The 18,587-nt window shown below is 59.3% G+C and overlaps 2 protein-coding genes across 2 annotated transcripts in view; both read left to right on the plus strand.

Moving 5' to 3' along the window:
* The window catches only part of LOC105540380 (cytochrome b-c1 complex subunit 1, mitochondrial), an 11,834-nt gene extending 7,972 nt beyond the window's left edge, over window positions 1-3,862 (plus strand). Inside the window, exons 7-13 of the mRNA XM_011980974.1 lie at window positions 1,395-1,510; window positions 1,737-1,880; window positions 2,015-2,175; window positions 2,300-2,385; window positions 2,716-2,804; window positions 3,156-3,231; window positions 3,674-3,862. Of these exons, the coding sequence (XP_011836364.1) occupies window positions 1,395-1,510; window positions 1,737-1,880; window positions 2,015-2,175; window positions 2,300-2,385; window positions 2,716-2,804; window positions 3,156-3,231; window positions 3,674-3,738 (737 nt within the window). The 3' untranslated portion in view covers window positions 3,739-3,862. The remainder of the gene's footprint in view (window positions 1-1,394; window positions 1,511-1,736; window positions 1,881-2,014; window positions 2,176-2,299; window positions 2,386-2,715; window positions 2,805-3,155; window positions 3,232-3,673) is intronic.
* A 3,672-nt stretch (window positions 3,863-7,534) lies between these two features.
* Window positions 7,535-18,587, plus strand: part of COL7A1 (collagen, type VII, alpha 1) — a 31,818-nt gene continuing 20,765 nt past the window's right edge. The window contains exons 1-37 of the mRNA XM_011980977.1: window positions 7,535-7,566; window positions 7,674-7,759; window positions 8,296-8,476; window positions 9,143-9,302; window positions 9,390-9,483; window positions 9,576-9,737; window positions 9,901-10,064; window positions 10,140-10,269; window positions 10,372-10,488; window positions 10,591-10,737; window positions 10,825-10,941; window positions 11,017-11,166; window positions 11,247-11,375; window positions 11,996-12,139; window positions 12,228-12,353; window positions 12,456-12,599; window positions 13,097-13,216; window positions 13,346-13,489; window positions 13,821-13,946; window positions 14,028-14,174; window positions 14,429-14,551; window positions 14,889-15,035; window positions 15,276-15,410; window positions 15,497-15,640; window positions 15,722-15,858; window positions 16,146-16,272; window positions 16,357-16,503; window positions 16,589-16,761; window positions 16,860-16,895; window positions 16,979-17,005; window positions 17,102-17,146; window positions 17,218-17,280; window positions 17,721-17,801; window positions 17,891-17,926; window positions 18,067-18,102; window positions 18,280-18,351; window positions 18,460-18,537. Of these exons, the coding sequence (XP_011836367.1) occupies window positions 7,675-7,759; window positions 8,296-8,476; window positions 9,143-9,302; window positions 9,390-9,483; window positions 9,576-9,737; window positions 9,901-10,064; window positions 10,140-10,269; window positions 10,372-10,488; window positions 10,591-10,737; window positions 10,825-10,941; window positions 11,017-11,166; window positions 11,247-11,375; window positions 11,996-12,139; window positions 12,228-12,353; window positions 12,456-12,599; window positions 13,097-13,216; window positions 13,346-13,489; window positions 13,821-13,946; window positions 14,028-14,174; window positions 14,429-14,551; window positions 14,889-15,035; window positions 15,276-15,410; window positions 15,497-15,640; window positions 15,722-15,858; window positions 16,146-16,272; window positions 16,357-16,503; window positions 16,589-16,761; window positions 16,860-16,895; window positions 16,979-17,005; window positions 17,102-17,146; window positions 17,218-17,280; window positions 17,721-17,801; window positions 17,891-17,926; window positions 18,067-18,102; window positions 18,280-18,351; window positions 18,460-18,537 (4,194 nt within the window). The 5' untranslated portion in view covers window positions 7,535-7,566; window position 7,674. The remainder of the gene's footprint in view (window positions 7,567-7,673; window positions 7,760-8,295; window positions 8,477-9,142; window positions 9,303-9,389; window positions 9,484-9,575; window positions 9,738-9,900; window positions 10,065-10,139; window positions 10,270-10,371; window positions 10,489-10,590; window positions 10,738-10,824; window positions 10,942-11,016; window positions 11,167-11,246; window positions 11,376-11,995; window positions 12,140-12,227; window positions 12,354-12,455; window positions 12,600-13,096; window positions 13,217-13,345; window positions 13,490-13,820; window positions 13,947-14,027; window positions 14,175-14,428; window positions 14,552-14,888; window positions 15,036-15,275; window positions 15,411-15,496; window positions 15,641-15,721; window positions 15,859-16,145; window positions 16,273-16,356; window positions 16,504-16,588; window positions 16,762-16,859; window positions 16,896-16,978; window positions 17,006-17,101; window positions 17,147-17,217; window positions 17,281-17,720; window positions 17,802-17,890; window positions 17,927-18,066; window positions 18,103-18,279; window positions 18,352-18,459; window positions 18,538-18,587) is intronic.

The following is an 18,587-nucleotide window of genomic DNA, read 5'->3' on the forward strand; positions in this document are numbered from 1 at the left end:
AAAAAAAAAAAAAAAAAAAAAAAGCTTCCCAGCTGAGCTGACTTTGGCAGCTGGGTATGCATAAAAGACCAATAGGATGAACATGACCAGGGTTTTGGAGCTGAGGAACCTGGGGGTAAGAGCAGTCTGACATGTCTGTCAGACTAGCAGGGCTTGAGCTCACAGAAGGAATAAAAGGCCAACACAGGGCAGGGTGCGGTGGCTCACGCCTGTAATCCCAGAACTTTTTGGGAGGCCAAGGCAGGCGGATCACGAGTTCAAGAGATTGAGACCATCCTGGCTAACATGGTGAAACCCCATCTCTACTAAAAATACAAAAAAATTAGCCGGGCGTGGTAGCGGGTGCCTGTAGTCCCAGCTACTTGGGAGGCTGAGGCAGGAGAATGGCAGGAACCTGGGAGGTGGAGCTTGCAGCTAGCCGAGATCGTGCCACTGCACTCCAGTCTGGGCGACAGAGCGAGACTCCGTCTGAAAAAAACAAAAAACAAAAACAAAAAAAAATAGGCCAACACAGGCCGGGTGCAGTGGCTCACGCCTGGAATCCCAGCACTTTGGGAGGCTGAGGTGGGCGGATCACGAGGTCAGGAGATCGAGACCATCCTGGCTAACACAGTGAAACCCCGCCTCTACTGAAAATACAAAAAAATTAGACAGGCATGGTGTCGGGCACCTATAGTCCCAGTTACTTGGGAGGCTGAGGCAGGAGAATAGCGTGAACCCGGGAGGCGGAGCTTGCAGTGAGCTGAGATCGCGTCGCTGTGCTCCAGCCTGGGCAACAGAGCGAGACTCCGTCTTGGGGGGAAAGAAAAGGCCAGCGTAACTGGTGGCACCACAGAGCCCTCTTGTGGAGGTGAGGAGGCCAGATCCAAGGAGTCCTAGGGTATACGTTTGTAATATTATTTGCAAATGTCCCCAGCTCTCAGGGGACCCCAGACCTTATCACAGCCCTGTAATAGCACCTCTTTCTGCCCCCTCACTTGCCACCCCCTGCCGGGCCAGCAGCCAGAAATACTTGAGGGAGAGCTAGAGGGAAAAGGCAGGCCAGGTGGCTTTGTACCCAGGAGTACCAGTCTTGTCCTTGATATAGGTGGAATGCATCTTCTCAAGTGAGAACCCACACTTACATCACATGGCAGCCCGTGTTGAAGTTCTGAGCGCTGCTGCTCTTCTAGGACTGAGGCCGTGGGAGCTATCTGGCCCTGAGGTGTCTGTCCTGTCCACAAGGCAGGGTCTGTCTGAGGAGGACCTTCTTTCCTCACCTTGTTCTAATGTCACATACTCCTGGTTTCTCCCACTAAGACAGGACATGGGGGTCCTCCGCCTGTCTGTGAACTCCCCTTCACCCTGTGCTTTGGGCCCTGGCTGGTCAGTAATGCCACTGTCTGTCTCAGCAGGAGTGGAGCACCAGCAACTGTTAGACCTTGCCCAGAAGCACCTTGGTGACATCCCTTGGACATACGCAGAGGACACTGTGCCCGCTCTTACTCCGTGCCGCTTCACTGGCAGTGAGGTATGCTGCCTATTGGGCCGGGGTAGTGCTCAGCTGGGGGCCTGTGGGAGGACCCACATGTGCATGGTTATCCTAGTGACTCCAGAGATACCTCAGCAGTTGGGAAGGGGTTCTCTGGCTTCTGCGTCACAGGCACACATGGTCACACACACGTACACCCTCTACCCACCTTTTCTGTTCCCCCGGCAGTCTGGCTGTCCCTCAATCTTGTCATATACTGTTTCAGATCCGCCACCGTGACGATGCTCTACCTTTTGCTCATGTGGCCATTGCAGTAGAGGGTCCTGGCTGGGCCAGCCCGGACAATGTGGCCTTGCAAGTGGCCAATGCCATCATCGGCCACTATGATTGCACTTACGGTGGTGGCGTGGTGAGTGCCAGAGTGAGCATGGTACCTCACCTTCAGGGAAGAGAGGGTGCTGGGGCTGTGTGCTTCTGTGCGTGGGGGTCACAGTATGGGTTGAAGACAAGAGGGTGGGTGCTGACCACCTATCCCCCTGGCAGCACCTGTCCAGCCCGCTGGCTTCAGGTGCCGTGGCCAACAAGCTATGCCAGAGTTTCCAGACCTTCAGCATCTGCTATGCAGACACGGGTTTGCTGGGTGCACACTTTGTCTGTGACCGAATGAAAATCGATGACATGATGTTCGTCCTGCAAGGGCAGTGGTAAGTGGCAGCCTGGTACTCCTAGGTGGGATGGCGGCTTTAACCAGTGCAGTGGGAGGCTGAGAGAGGACACATTGGCTCAAAGTGAACACCACCCACCCACCCCCGCCCCCTCCGACTTTAGGATGCGCCTGTGTACCAGTGCCACGGAGAGTGAGGTGGCCCGGGGCAAAAACATCCTCAGAAATGCCCTGGTGTCTCATCTAGATGGTGAGTCCTGTAGCTCAGTGGGGAGGGATAGAGTGCATCTTGCCAGCGACAGCCCCAAGGTGGCCACCACTCCTAACTAACCAAAGTTAGAAAGGAAAACTTTGAAGACCACACTGTGCCCCATCACCCCACCCTTGGAGATGCAGGCAGGTGTGGGACAGGTCCACAGCCCATCGCTATCATAATAGGTGACCACAGAAGAGAGGGCTGTGATCTGGGTCAGCATGAGGTCAGGGAGGTCCTTGTCAACCTTAGGCTGGAAGTTGTTTGTGTACCTGTGGGTCCAGGATTGGGCTGGGTGGACTTCTGAGCCCTCCCCCACCCTTAAAGGCACTACTCCTGTGTGTGAGGACATTGGTCGCAGCCTCCTGACCTATGGCCGCCGCATCCCCCTGGCTGAATGGGAAAGCCGGATTGCGGTAACATGGGCCCCTGGGAGAGGTTCTGGAATCTTGACCTGACAGACACCTGGAGGTGCAGCGTTGGGGCCTGGCACAGCAGAGCCTGCTCCTATAGGCATCCCTGGTGTCCTAGGCAGCTGTCACCTGCAGGGATAGCATAGTGGGAGGGCAGGGCAGAGGTGCTGATGGCTGTGGAGATGGGTGCGGCCCATGGAAGTCTATAGCAGGGATCCCTTCCGCCTTTCCCCTTTTGGGTTGGGGACAGCTGCATGCTGCCTGTGGGAGATCTCAGCTAGTTGGATGATGCTGACTGGCTGAGGTGGTGGCCAGGTGCCTGTTAGCTAGTATGTCATCTGCCTCACCCTGCAGGAGGTGGATGCCAGTGTGGTGCGTGAGATCTGCTCCAAGTACATCTATGACCAGTGCCCAGCGGTGGCTGGATATGGTAAGTGGCCTAGGGGATCTGCTCTTTGTTTATTTCCTCAGGCCATTCTCTTGGCCTCGCCTTCCACCTCTGCTCCCCCACTGCTGCTCAGCTTACAGAGCAGCCAGTTAAGGCCCCAAGCAGCTCTCCCAAGTCCCCTGGCTGCCAGGGAGTTCTTGCTCAGAAAACCTGTCCCGGCAGTTCCTTGACTGCCTGCCAGGGTGCCTCCATCAATACCCTGCACCCGTCAGGTAACGGGCACCTCCATGTGGGGTGGGGCTTCAAGGGCCAGAACATGAAGGGACAGGCTCAGCACCCCTGGGGGAATGTTCTCTTCCCTCTTTCCACTCAAAGCCTGTCTTGTGCTGCTCTAGGCAGCAGCTCCGAACTGGGTGCGGCGCAGGGCCAGGTGTCCCTGTGCAGGCCAGGTACCCCACCCTGACGCTCCACCCTATCCCCACAGGCCCCATTGAGCAGCTCCCAGACTACAACCGGATCCGTAGCGGCATGTTCTGGCTGCGCTTCTAGGCGGGAAGCCTGTGTAAACAAGAGAGCTGGGCTGGGGCTCGTGGTCCCCCCACCACAAACACAGCACTCCGGCTCCTCTAACCTGTGCCGCAGGTGACCACCAATAAAATCTTCTGCTGAGAAATGTGTCGTCCCTCTTTTGGCATTGGCATGGAGTCCATGGGGCAGTAGATGGGGAGCAAGGACTTCCCTCTAGTTCTGCAGCTCCTGGATCCTCCTGCCTTCCCACAGGCTGATGTGTCCTCAGCCAGGGGCAAGCATGGGGGCTGCAGCAGAGGCCGGAAGTCTTTGATGCCTGCAGGGAGCTGAGCCCAGATGTTTCCACTCAGCCACTTAGGGGATGTTCCTCAGCCAGCCGGTCCCAAGAGTGGGCTATGGGAGTCCATAGGAAGTGTAAACCCAGCCTTTGCCCCTGTAGGAGTCCCAGCCTGGAATCCCTGGGGGCTCAGGTGGGAAACCCCTCACTGTGGACCTTGTGCCAAGTCACCCCCTGGTGGTCTCTAGTTTGCTGGGGTGGACCAGAAGGGCCAAGGGGTATCTCCAAGGATGCCTCTTGCGTGTGTTTACTCTGGATTCTGGGAGGAGGATAGCCTGGGGCATAGTGTTCCCATTTGGTTTCTAACTGCTGCCTGGACAAGCAGGGCAAGAATCCTTTGCCTCCGCTGACTCAGGTTCCAAGAATAGCCCTGAGCTCAGTGGGGCCCAAGCCCCCTCCTTCAACTACATCTGTCCCAGGCAAGTCCAGAGCTGCTGCCCTGACAATCCCCTCCCCATTTTCCTGAGGCTGCCAGGACCCGGTACAGCTCTTAGCTACCTAGTCCCTCTGTTATCTCTTTGGATTCTGGTCCCCATGGTGGGTGGGCAGGTAGGCCGTTCCTCCTTCACCCCCCAGTGCTTCCACAATCAGGTTCTCTGGGATCCCAGGGGGAAGTTGAAAGTGAGGGGCCCAGTTTTCCTTTGAGGAAGTCACTGCCTGGCAATCACAAGCAGGGTGCTGGGACAAGGTCGTTTAGAAGAGGGCTGTTGAGAAGTCCCCCCGGCATCCTAGCTTGGAAGTAGCCCAAGGAACCCTTGTACCGTTCTCACCCTGCCCCAGTGCCTTTCCTTCACCATTGGGTGCCATAAGTTGTCAATTCAGAGACATTTGTTAAGCACCTTCTATGGTCCGGGACCAGGGCATTGCACAGATCATTCTACTTTGTGAACCGCTGGAGAGAAGATGCTGGGCAGCGCAGAACCCTGACAGGCCCAACCCTGGGTGCTCGTGGAGATGCAACACCCAGGCAGGGGAACAAGTGCCAAGTCTGTTGCCAAGTTTGAGCTCCTGGAGGATGGGGCTTCATCTGTAAGCCCAGCCTGGCCCTTAGAGACTACAGGTGTGCTGGTCACGAGAGCTTGAGCTGCTGGGAGTGGTCTGGTTCTAAGGGACCTTGCATACCAAGCCAGGGACTCTGGTCTTTACCCTGGAGCCATGCTGGAGAGGTGTGTGGAGGTTACCATGAAGAGAAGTGACTTGGTCAGCGTTGAGATTCAGCATGGGGACTCTCGGGCCACATTTCTGTGTCAGTCCTGGTGAGCTGTGCTGTGGCAGAGCAGAGGTCATGGCCATACAAGAGCTGGAGCCAGCTGCAGGGGACACAAAGAGGACTACATTCCCAGCAGGGCTGGGAGACGCAGGGGCAGGAGTGGATTGGAGGAGGGTAATCTTCCATAGTCCAGTGAGGAGTTTGGTGGTGTCCAGGGCACAGTGGGATGTGTGGGGCTGGCACCTGATAAAGAGGCCCTGGTTGGAAACAGATGGGGAGAGGTAGTGACTGAGGCCAGGGAAGGAAATGTTCAGGGAAGCTTGGGAGGGAGAAAGATGTGCTCTGGGGGCTCCACTGCCCTGATGGGATTGCAGATAGGTACTGGCCTCTGGGGCTGTGCCCTAGGCTGTGTGCCTCCCAGGAGGCCAGAGCCGGGGCCTCAGAGGGCCACACTCCTGCTCATAAGCCTCATAGGAGCTCCAGACATGTAGTCATTCCAACCTTACTCCTACCTTCCCAACAGCCTCTCCCAGCACCCTTTGAGAGACCCTCTCACAGCAACCTGTCCTTTCTTTTGGGGGCACCTCAATTCTGATGAGGTTTGCCTGAGCACCCACCCTCCCAGCTGGGCCTCCTGTCTCCCCTAAGGCTGGCCCACGTGTGCACATATGTCTGTACTGTACTGTCTGTGCCACTGGCCTGCTCTCGCCCACCCTGGCTGTGCAGGAGGAAGTGACAGTCTTAGTGGGAAGGGGCTGCTTGTGTGATGAGAACATATGTGGTTCTCTGCAGCCCTCACCTGGAGCACACCTTGCAGGGATGGGGGGTCCTGGGACATGGTTGAGGAGACTCTGACCTTGGAATAAGGTTCTAGGCCCCATGGGGTCACAGCACTGTGCCCCAGGATAGTTTCGGGGGTCAGTAATAAGGAATAGCCCCAGCCTTCCTTGGGCAATAGGAAAGCAGGCAGCACGGATGGTCTTCACTGCCTCCAGCTCTGGCCACACCGGAGTCCTCAGGCTGTGGGGCTGGGCATATTAGAAGGGGCCCAGCAGCCTTGGTGAGTATAGATGTGCTTTCTGGGCTGCCCAGAGTTATTCAGGATTAGCAGGAAAAAAAGGGGGAGCAGGACCCAGATGGAGGCCTGCCCTTCTTAGGGGTGCCTCTCTGCCTTAGTGTCACCCATCTAATGAAGAGATACACATATACAAAGTCCCACCTCCTTGGGACAGTGGCCCTGGTCTGGTGTGTTGGGGGACTGTCCACAGCCTCAGAAGCCAAGCTGGGGGAGGGTGGGAAGTCAGCCTGGGTAAGGGGAGAGGAGTAAGGTAGCGGGCAGTTATGAAGCCAGAACTACAGGTACCATGAGGGCAATGAGGAAAGGAGGAAGGGGCCCAAGGAGACCTCGGCCTGGTGGGGGAGATGGGTGGCAGGGACCTGCAAGAAAAGTAGATGGAAGGAGGGGATGCCTATGGGTGAGGACATGTGGGTAGGGGGACCCGGCCTGGGGCATGGAGGGCTGGATTCCTGAGAGATGAGCTGTCACTGTGGGTGGTCCCGCTCTCCACAGATGGGCGGCCCCCTCCCTTCAGGCACAGCTGGATTGCATCTGCCTGGGACATGGTAGAGGGTGTGGGACACTGGGACATATGCATAAGCATGACACAGGTTCTCTCCTCCTTCTGGCTTATCCCCTACAAAGACAGGGTGAGTTACTTGGATCTAGGCCAAGGGGACCTTGGTTTCCCTAAGACAGGCCCAGAGTCACTCATTTGCCAGGGCTTCTCTCCTGTCAAGGAGATTGGGGTGGGGCTCAGGAGGCCCACCAGACAGATGGCTGAATCACAGGAGTGGCCGGCGGGACCCATGGCCTGAGGGCTTGTCTGGGCACCCCCACCGGATTGGGGGTGAGTCATCCTCAGCTGCAGCCCCCACCCCCCACGGCGCTGCTGCCTTGTGGCTCTGCAGGAACCTGTCCACTCCTCAGCCTGGTCACTGTGATTGACCTAAAGCAGCCAAGACCTGTGACCTTAGATGGAGTTAGGGGTACTCCCTCAGCATCTGTCCATGGAGAACCTTCTGGGAAATTCCCAGAAGCCAAGGGGGGGTCGGTGGGTTCATAGTTAAGTGCGTCATATCGTTTGTCTGGGGGAGGGGTGGTGGGGGCGGCGACCTCTCAGGGATGTGGGTGAGGGCGGGTGCCTGGGTCCCCGCCTGCCGCTCCGCCCCCCGAGATCAGGGATTTTTCTCTGCTCTGCCCGCGGGACTGCAGCGGCGGCGGCGGGAGCGGGCGGACGCGCAGGCAAGACCAGGACTCGGGCTGGAGGGGCGCTGGGCTCGGACCCGCCAAGGCCGCAGGGGAGCAAGGGGCAGAGGCGGGGGTCCTAGCTGACTGCTTCTACCGACTAGGATGAGGCTGCGGCTTCTGGTGGCCGCGCTCTGCGCCGGGATCCTGGCAGGGGCGCCCCGAGTCCGAGCCCAGCACAGGGAGAGAGGTGGGCACCGCAAGGGAGGACCCGGCCTGGGGCACTGCACCGTGTGTGTCACCCTCCGCTCCACTCGGCCTTCATCCCCGACACCCCCCGCCCCCCGCCCACAACCCAGCCAACTCCGCGACTCCCCGAGGATTCCTCCTAATTCTGGGACTCACCGAACCCTCCGCGGTCGGTGCTGGGTTCCCTAAACTGCCTCCTATCCTGTTCCGACTCAAATTCTGGCTCCCTGGATGCACGCGGGGTCCCCTGCCTTATGTCAATCCGCGCCGGCCCCTAGAGGCTGACCTCAGTCCCAAGTCCACACCCGTGCTGGCGACTCTCCCTCCCCCGCACACCCCAACCCCCCGCGGGAGTCTGCTCTGGGACCCACCCAGCTCGACTCCCTCCAAGGCCCCCAGGCTCAGGCCGACTCGGCCCTGGTTTGCATGAGATGAGGCCTACTCTCCCCACCATCCCAAGTCCCAGCGAGGCCACCGTGCGGGGAGGCGGGTGGTTGGCCTCCCAGAAGAGGCCCTGATCTCTTCTGCCCGCCCCAGTGACCTGCACGCGCCTTTACGCCGCTGACATTGTGTTCTTACTGGATGGCTCCTCATCCATTGGCCGCAGCAATTTCCGCGAGGTCCGCAGCTTTCTCGAAGGGCTGGTGCTGCCTTTCTCTGGAGCAGCCAGTGCACAGGGTGTGCGCTTTGCCACAGTGCAGTACAGTGATGAACCACGGTGAGTAGCGGCCCTGGGGGCTGGGGACCCCGGGATCCCACCAAGACCCCTTCCCCAGTAAGGGAGGAGACCCCGGAAACCTCAGACCGGGTCTTTCCGGAAACAAGTTTTGGGGAACCTAGAGACCCCCTAGCCAGGACCTCCTCTGGAGACAGAGATAAGGATTCCCTAGGTAGAACCTTCATGCCCTGAAGCACCTCCAGGCTATTGCAAGACAGGAAGGTGCAAGACAGGCTGTGTTTTCTGAGCTGGAGATGGGGAGCCCAGGAGGGGCCCCCCATGCCTGTTGGACTCTTCATGTTCTAGCCCCTTAACCCCTGCAGCCGTTCACCAGAGGTGCTCCATCTGGCCAGCATCCACTTTCCTACATCTGGACCCCTCCTCCTGCAATTATTTAATTAAGCAGCATCTTGTTTCCCACAGACTGTGAGCCCCTAAGGGCTCCTTCAGGCCTGCCCAGGCCCAGCTGCAGATGGTGCACAAAGGAGCCCCTGGGGAGTTTGTTAACCTGGGGGTTCCAGAGGAAAGTGGATGTGGAGAATCACAGAATGAAGGGACCTCTCAAGAGAGCCTGATACCCATAACCCTCACCCTAGAGGCCTCCTCAAGGCCAGGGCCAGAAGAGATCCTGAGTCCTAGCCTGTTGCCACCCCTACCCTCCAACAGGACAGAGTTCAGCCTGGATGCACTTGGCTCTGGGGGTGATGTGATCCGCGCCATCCGTGAGCTCAGCTACAAAGGGGGCAACACTCGCACAGGGGCTGCAATTCTCCATGTGGCTGACCGTGTCTTCCTGCCCCAGCTGGCCCGACCTGGTGTCCCCAAGGTGATCCTTACCCCTTCCATGCCTCCCAAGATGACCCCAAATGAAGTGTTCAGAGGAGCCGTGATTTGACCCCTGCACCTGTCCCAGGTCTGCATCCTGATCACAGATGGGAAGTCCCAGGACCTGGTGGACACAGCTGCCCAAAAGCTGAAGGGGCAGGGGGTCAAGCTGTTTGCTGTGGGTAAGGACCGAGCAGGGATGACAGGTCAGCTGGGGAGTGGGAGTGGTCAGAGAGCATGTGGGTGACTGAGTCCTGACTGGTTGTCACTTCAGGGATCAAGAATGCCGACCCTGAGGAGCTGAAGCGAGTTGCCTCACAGCCCACCAGTGACTTCTTCTTCTTCGTCAATGACTTCAGCATCTTGAGGACACTACTCCCCCTCGTTTCCCGGAGAGTGTGCACAACTGCTGGTGGCGTGCCTGTGACCCGGCCTCGTGAGTTCCTGCCTACATGGTGTGCCCCGACCTAGACCCTGGACCCCAACCCCCACTTGGGAGTGCTGATTCCATCCTATGTGCTCCTGACCCTAACCCCAACTCTGCACCACACATGCCCACCCCAATCCTCCTGCCTGATCCCCTGATCCCCCATTCCCAGTGGATGACTCAACCTCTGCTCCACGAGACCTGGTGCTGTCTGAGCCAAGCAGCCAATCCTTGAGAGTACAGTGGACAGCGGCCAGTGGCCCTGTGACTGGCTACAAGGTCCAGTATACTCCTCTGACGGGGCTGGGACAGCCACTGCCGAGCGAGCGGCAGGAGGTAGGATGTCAGGAGTGATAAGTGGTGGCTGGGGACTTGGCTGGGCAAGATAAAGTGACCTCTGGCCCTGGGCAGGTGAACATCCCAGCTGGTGAGACCAGCGTGTGGCTGCAGGGTCTCCGGCCACTGACTGAGTACCAAGTGACTGTGGTTGCCCTCTACGCCAACAGCATCGGGGAGGCAGTGAGCGGGACAGCTCGGACCAGTGAGCAATTCTGCCAGCCTCTGACCCCATTCACCTAACTCCCCACCCCAGTACCCCCTCCCACTCCTGACTCCATGAATCCCTGGTGGGACTCTCCCCCAGCTGCCCTGGAGGGGCCGGAACTGACCATCCAGAATACCACAGCCCACAGCCTCCTGGTGGCCTGGCGGAGTGTGTCAGGTGCCACTGGCTACCGTGTGACATGGCGGGTCCTCAGTGGTGAGTGAGAGATGTGGGCTGAGGGGAGTCCCTGCACCTCAGACAAAACTGTAGAGTCCTGTGTCTGCAAGGCCCACTGGCCTCTTGGTGCCCCCCATGCAGGTGGGCCCACACAGCAGCAGGAGCTGGGCCCTGGGCAAGGTTCAGTGTTGCTGCGCGACTTGGAGCCTGGCACAGACTATGAGGTGACCATGAGCACCCTGTTTGGCCATAGTGTGGGGCCCGCCGCTTCCCTGACGGCTCGCACTGGTGAGAAGGCTGGGCACTTTCGTTAGGCTGGGACGGGCAGGCAGGGCAAGGACTGGAGGCCACTGACATCCCATGTGCCCTGGGCAGACGCTTCTGTTGAGCAGACCCTGCGCCCGGTCATCCTGGGCCCCACATCCATCCTCCTTTCCTGGAACTTGGTGCCTGAGGCCCGTGGCTACCGGTTGGAATGGCGGCGTGAGACTGGTCAGTCTGGGGGAAGGGACGGACAGGCAAGGGTCAGGGCATGGCGTCAGCTGGCCTGACCCTGTCATCTTGCAGGCTTGGAGCCACCACAGAAGGTGGTGCTGCCCTCTGATGTGACCCGCTACCAGTTGGATGGGCTGCAGCCGGGCACAGAGTACCGCCTCACACTCTACACTCTGCTGGAGGGCCGCGAGGTGGCCACCCCTGCAACCGTGGTTCCCACTGGTGAGGGCTCTGTGGGCTGGGCCAGTGAGTGGGGGAGGTGTCGGAGCCCCAGGCTGCCTCTATGCTGTGCTCTCCAACAGGACCAGAGCTGCCCGTGGGCCCTGTGATGGACCTGCAAGCCACCGAGCTGCCCGGGCAGCGGGTGCGAGTGTCCTGGAGCCCAGTCCCCGGTGCCACCCAGTACCGCATCATTGTTCGCAGCACCCAGGGTAAGGTGGACACAACCAGCACCCCCACCACACACACTGAAGTTCCAGCCTCTCCTTCCACACCTGGGTCCCTATAGTCTCCTCCCTGTCTCCTTATCCATCTGCTTCCCAGGATGGCACTGAGCCCTGAAGTGTCACAGGGTGTGTCTGCCCCTACCCTGCCCCAGCCGATCTCCTCCCTGCCCCACACCCCTGTCCATGGCTTGCGACTCTGCACAGCCACAAACTCAGTCACCTGCCTTTCTGTGACCCTAGTGGTGACCACTGTACACCAACCTCTCATTGCATGTCCCCATCCAGCACCGACTTCTGCAATCCCACGTCAGTGTCTATCAACAGCTCATCAGTTCTCACTGCAGTCCACTGGCTCCTGTCATCCTACATGCCAGCATCCCACGGACCCCTGTCCTCTAGTGTCCCTGACCATCACTGGCCCCTTTCATCCTATGTCCTTGTCTTGCATTCACTTTTTTCAACCATATCCCATCTCTCTGGTCCCCACCACCCCACATCCCCACCTCCATGGCCCTTCTCGCTGTGTGTCCCTGTCCATCACTGCCATCGTCCCACGTCCCTGTCTCTTTTTGACCCCTGCCCACCTACGCTGACTTCTCTCTTAGGGGTTGAGCGGATCCTGATGCTTCCCGGGAGTCAGACAGCGTTCGACTTGGATGACGTTCAGGCTGGGCTTAGCTACACTGTGCAGGTGTCTGCTCGAGTGGGTTCCCGTGAGGGCAGTGCCAGTGTCCTCACTGTCCGCCGGGGTGAGCACTACAGGAAGCTTGTGGAGGACAGCTGTCTGCCTCACCCTGGTCCTGGTTCTGACCTCTGACCTCTGTGTTTAACCCCTAGAGCCGGAAACCCTACTTGCTGTTCCAGGGCTGCGGGTTGTGGTGTCAGATGCTACGAGAGTGAGGGTGGCCTGGGGACCCGTCCCTCGAGCCAGTGGATTTCGGATTAGCTGGAGCACAGGCAGTGGTCAGTGTGGGGTGTGTGGGGGGACTGCTGAAGGGACCAATGAGGGTATGGGGGCCGGAGGGGACAGGCAGGAGCCATGCCAGCATTTCCCTCTGACCTCAGGTCCAGAGTCCAGCCAGACACTGCCCCCAGACTCTACTGTCACAGACATCACAGGGCTGCAGCCTGGAACCGCCTACCAGGTGGCTGTGTCTGTACTGCGAGGGAGAGAGGAGGGCCCCGCTGCGGTCATCGTGGCTCGAACAGGTCAGGGCCTGCCCCTGTCCCTTGACTCTCTGCCTCCATTGCTCTTTCAGACCCCCATGCCTTCCCTTGCAGACCCTTGCTACTCCCCAGAACTCCTGCCTCCCCCTTCAGATTCCTACTCCCTCCTCCCTCAGAGACTCTGCTTCCCCTTCAGTTTCAGCTGTCTCCCCTTAAGCCCTTCCCATCTTCAGATTCCCCCGCTTCTCCCCTAAGACTCCCACAATCTTTGCCCTCAAATTTCCACCACCTCAGCCCTCAGACCTGCACCCCTTTTTTGCTGGACCCAAATCTCTGAGATTTACACTTTCTCCTCCATCAGACCCCCTCACTGCCTCCTAAAACCTCCATCTCCCCACTTCTCTACTGGACCTATTCACCATCTCCTCTATCAGATCCCTGTCTTCTATTAGACTCTCATCGCCTTCCACTATCAGTATCAGATAGCCCCACTCCTTCCTGCCTGCTCCAACAGACTCCCCATTGCCTCTCCCCACTAGACCCACTGGGCCCAGTGAGGACAGTCCATGTGACTCAGCCCAGCAGCTCATCTGTCACCATTACCTGGACCAGGGTTCCTGGCGCTACAGGATACAGGGTTTCCTGGCACTCAGCCCACGGTGGGGACTGGGGTTTGGGAGGGGGCAGGTCAGGGTGGAATGGGGGCTGGGGGTTTATTGGGGGTCCAGGTGGGGCTCTGGGAGACAGAGTTTGACTAGCCCTGGAGTTGCCTCCATCCCTGCTCCTAGGCCCAGAGAAATCCCAGTTGGTTTCTGGGGAGGCCACGGTGGCTGAGCTGGACGGGCTGGAGCCAGATACTGAGTATACGGTGCATGTAAGGGCCCATGTGGCTGGTGTGGATGGGCCCCCTGCCTCTGTGGTTGTCAGGACTGGTGAGTGGACCCTGACCAGCTGCTAGCCACACTGAATTAGCTACCCTGCCCTGCTGTGTATTCCTGATTGCCCAGCTGCCTCCACGCCCCTGCTTAGTGACTGTCCTGTCCACACTGACCCACCCCGCACTGATTAAGTGTCCACCCACGGTGACTTCCTGGTGGCCCCACACTGCCCACCCCAAGGCACTGACCTCCTCCTTCTCAGGGCTACCTACAGTGACCTGTTCATACTAACCTCACGCTGACTTTCAGATTACCCCCGTGTCAACCATGCCTGCACTACCACTCTGTTCTCTGCCAGACCCCTTTACCTTGCCTCTGTCCCCAGCCCCTGAGCCTGTGGGCCGTGTGTCAAGGCTGCAAATCCTCAATGCTTCCAGCGACGTTCTGCGGATCACCTGGGTAGGGGTCACTGGGGCCACAGCTTACAGACTGGCCTGGGGCCGGAGTGAAGGTATGGCTCCCTGATGCCACCCCTATCCTTCCTGGCTGGGACTGCCCACCCCTAACCATTGCTCTATGCCCACCTGGCCAGGTGGCCCCCTGAGACACCAGATACTCCCAGGAAACACAGACTCTGCAGAGATCCGGGGTCTCGAAGGTGGAGTCAGCTACTCAGTGCGAGTGACTGCACTTGTCGGGGACCGCGAGGGCACACCTGTCTCCATTGTCATCACCACGCGTAGGCAGAGCATGAGCTGGAGAGCCTCGGGATGGGTGGTGTGGATGGTTTGGGGATCGGGGCTTGTGCTCCAGATTGGAGAAAGGACCAGGATTGGTAGTGAGCCTTTGGGGGTGGGGTCTGAGAGGAGGGAAGGTGAAGCCCGGGATAGGCAGAGGGGCTGGCTGGGTGGGGTGCGTGTGCCAGGGTGGGCCTGGGATTGGCACAGGGGCCATTGGGGCAGAGCCTCCCTGATTCCTGAGCTTTCTCTCCAGCACCTGAGGCTCCGCCAGCCCTGGGGACGCTTCACGTGGTGCAGCGCGGGGAGCACTCGCTAAGGCTGCGCTGGGAGCTGGTGCCCGGAGTGCAGGGCTTCCTTCTGCGCTGGCAACCAGAGGGTGAGGGGTGTCCCTGGGAGGGGGTTAGGAACCAATGGGGGCAAAGCTGTGGCAGATGCTGCAAGGTAGGTGAGGACAGTGACAGTGAGTGGGGTCTGTCATTGGGGGTCTGCGAGATCAGTGACAGTAGGTAAGATCAGTCAATGAAGTGGGCAGGATCAATGAGTTCATGGAGGGTCAGTCTGGCAAGGTCCATAAAGTGGGCAGAGTCAGTGAGGATGAGGAAGTCAGGAGGGTGGACCCAGTTAACAGAGCCAGTGAGGTGGGCGGGCCCTTTAATGCCTCCAGGTGTCACTCTCCCACATGCTCTTGGCCCCCACCCTCACGCCTGCCCCAGGTGGCCAAGAACAGTCCCGGGTCCTGGGGCCCGAGCTCAACAGCTATCACCTGGACGGGCTGGAGCCAGCCACACAGTACCGCGTGAGGCTGAGTGTCCTAGGGCCGGCTGGAGAAGGGCCCTCTACAGACGTGACTGCGCGCACTGGTAAGCCTGCCTCACCTTGGCGTGCTCCTCCCCTACTGATGACCCACCCTGGCTTCCTGCACCCCGATTCTGAGTGACTCCTCCTGTACCCCCAGCCCTCACCCTCTGACCCTGGGTGACCCCAGCATGACCTCTCATGACGCTTCAGTAAGACAAACCCGACCCAGGATCTCAGATCTCTCTCCCCTCTGGGTTCTCAGGACTCAACCTCTGATCCTCGATCTTTCATTCCTCCTTCAGAGTCACCTCGTGTTCCAAGCACTGAACTACGTGTGGTGGACACCTCGATCGACTCGGTGACTTTGGCCTGGACCCCAGTGTCCAGGGCATCCAGCTACATCCTATCCTGGCGGCCACTCAGAGGCCCTGGCCAGGGTGAGGGGGAGGCCAGGGTTGGGGTGGGCTGGCAGTTGGGGTTCTGTGGAGACTGATTTTTAATCAAGTTCTCTCTCCTGCATAAGTGCCTGGGGCCCCGCAGACACTTCCAGGGATCTCAAGCTCCCAGCGGGTGACAGGGCTAGAGCCTGGCGTCTCTTACATATTCTCCCTGACGCCTGTCCTGGATGGCGTGCAGGGTCCTGAGGCATCCATCACACAGGCGCCAGGTATGGCGGGCATAGTGGGAAGGGCAGAAAGGTGTGTCTGGGTGGGCTGCTCGCTTCAGTAACTTGTTCCCCTTCCTACAGTGTGTCCCCGTGGCCTGGCAGATGTGGTGTTCCTACCACATGCCACTCAAGACAATGCTCACCGTGCGGAGGCTACAAGACGGGTCCTGGAGCGTCTGGTGTTGGCACTTGGGCCTCTTGGGCCACAGGCGGTTCAGGTTTGGTCCTGGGGCAACCAGATTCTTACCTCTCCCTGTGGCCCCCCACCCAGGCTCCATGCCAGTTACCATCTCCTGACCACCCAACAGGTTCAGTCATTCTCCCAGCTCTCCCACAGGCTCCAGATCTCACCTGCTGCCTGGCTTCCTATCCTGCCGTCACTGCTGACTCCCTAATAGATAGTCAGGCTTTGGTCACACACAGCCTGATGTGTTTCTCCAGGCTCTGTGCACCCCCATCCCTGCTCTATCATCCTCCTCAGGCTCTGTGTCTCCCTCCACCCCAGGTTGGCCTGCTGTCTTACAGTCACCGGCCCTCCCCACTGTTCCCCCTGAATGGCTCCTATGACCTTGGCATTATCTTGCAAAGGATCCGTGACATGCCCTACATGGACCCAAGTGGGAACAACCTGGGTGAGGACTGCAGCAGGCATGGACTCTTGGGGCTATCCACTGGGAACTTGGTGCCCCAGGGTTCTGACATGTCCTTCCTTCCAGGCACAGCCGTGGTCACAGCTCACAGATACGTGTTGGCACCAGATGCTCCTGGGCGCCGCCAGCACGTGCCAGGGGTGATGGTTCTGCTAGTGGATGAACCCTTGAGAGGTGACATATTCAGCCCCATCCGTGAGGCCCAGGCTGCTGGTAAGGAGTAGGCTGATGGGGAAGGGGTCTGGGAATAGGGGTGGCCCTGACAGGGCTATCAAGCAGCCACTGGACCCCACCTTAGGGCTTAAAGTGGTGATGTTGGGAATGGCTGGAGCGGACCCAGAGCAGCTGCGTCGCTTGGTGCCGGGCATGGACTCTGTCCAGACCTTTTTCGCCGTGGATGATGGGCCAAGCCTGGACCGGGCAGTCAGTGGTCTGGCCGCAGCCCTGTGTCAGGCATCCTTCACTACTCAGGTTTGGAAGAGGCCTCTGGGGGACTGGGTGGTAGAAAATAAGGGATCTGGGGGTTCTTGGTAGAAATGTTCAACCTCAAAGAGACCCTATGTCCACAGCCCCGGCCAGAACCCTGCCCAGTATATTGTCCAAAGGTAAGAGTCCTGTGATGAGAGGTGGGCAGAAGCTGCACCTGGGGCTAGCCACTCTGACCCACATCTGACATGTCTTTCCCCAGGGCCAGAAGGGGGAACCTGGAGAAATGGTGAGTGCCCCTGCGGGGTGGGGAATAGAGAGTGGGTTGGGTGTCAGTGGGGCAGGGGAGGTTGGCAGCACAGGTCTCACTGATCACCCTTCCTAGGGCCTGAGAGGACAAGTTGGGCCTCCTGGCGACCCTGGCCTCCCGGTGAGTGCCCCCCACCTCTGTCCCTGCACCCTGACTGGCTTATCACCACCTAACCTGCTCTCTTCTCTCAGGGCAGGACTGGTGCTCCTGGCCCCCAGGGGCCCCCTGGAAGTGCCATTGCTAAGGGCGAAAGGGTGAGTGTGGGGACCATCGAGGTTTCTCTGAGGCACTCCTCAAAGCTTTCTCAGGGTTTTTACAAGAGGGAAGGAATAAGCAGAGTTAGAATCATCGGAAATTCCTAGAAGCCCAGCTGGAGGTTATAAACCACCGCAGAGACTTTAGGGGACACTCTGAAGTAGAAGGGCCAATGGGGCTTCTAGCCCCTCTGCAGAGCCTGAGCAGCAGCTCTAAGTCCCAGAGGCAGGGAAGCCCTCTGCCTTGTCACTGCCCTTGTGCCTGGAATTGGACTCCGTGCAGCTCTGAGGGGCCACTTCTCTGCCTCACTGTTCCACCCCCAATAATACCTGGGGGCCAGTGAGGTAGGGGACCCCTTGTTGATGGGGTGAGGCCCCTCCAGCAAACCAGGGGCCTTGGGGGAGGGTGCCTTCCTGCCCTGACCTCTTCACCTCCTCAGGGCTTCCCTGGAGCAGATGGGCGTCCAGGCAGCCCTGGCCGCCCCGGGACTCCTGGGACCCCTGGAGCCCCTGGCCTAAAGGTGAGCAAGCCTTGCCCTGCAGGTCAGGATGGGCGCTGCCTGAGTGGGTGGGTGGCTCCGACTGTTCTGCCTCTGGCCTCCATTTGCAGGGCTCTCCAGGGTTGCCTGGCCCTCGTGGGGAACCGGTAAGGCGCCCTCCCTTCTTTGCTCTCCAAGTGTCTTCCCAGGGCTCTTCCACAGGGCGGGAGCCTGGGGTGGTGGGTCAGTGCCCACGCTGACACTCGCCTGAGCCCAAGCACCACCCTCTGCTCTGTTTGGTCCTCAGGGAGAGCAAGGATCTCGAGGCCCAAAGGGGGAGCCGGTAGGTGAAGGGGGAAGGGAGGCGGCCGGGATGTCCCAGGGAGGAGCAGGACTGCCCCACGCCAGACCCTGTGCAGGGCCTAAGGCGCGAATAGGAATAGCTGGACGTGTCTAGGGGCTTATTCCAGCTCAAGGCCCCCATATCCTGAATCCTGCCCACTGCTCTCTGTCCCTACAGGGGGCTCCCGGACAAATCACTGGAGGAGAAGGACCTGGGCTTCCTGGGCGGAAAGGGGACCCTGGACCATCGGTAAGTCCAGGGTATGTGGTGGCGAGTGATGGGTAGTGGGGGGACTGACAAGAGGGGGTGAGAGGAGGGTCTATGGGGTTGCACCTTATACTTTGTCTCCTCCATCAGGGCCCCCCTGGACCTCGTGGACCACTGGGGGACCCAGGACCCCGTGGCCCCCCAGGGCTTCCTGGAACAGCCGTGAAGGTGACAACCTCATGAGTGCCATGTGATGCAGAGACCTGGTGACCCCATTT

Source organism: Mandrillus leucophaeus, unplaced genomic scaffold, assembly GCF_000951045.1.
Source record: "Mandrillus leucophaeus isolate KB7577 unplaced genomic scaffold, Mleu.le_1.0 Scaffold22, whole genome shotgun sequence".
Lineage (NCBI taxonomy): Eukaryota > Metazoa > Chordata > Mammalia > Primates > Cercopithecidae > Mandrillus > Mandrillus leucophaeus.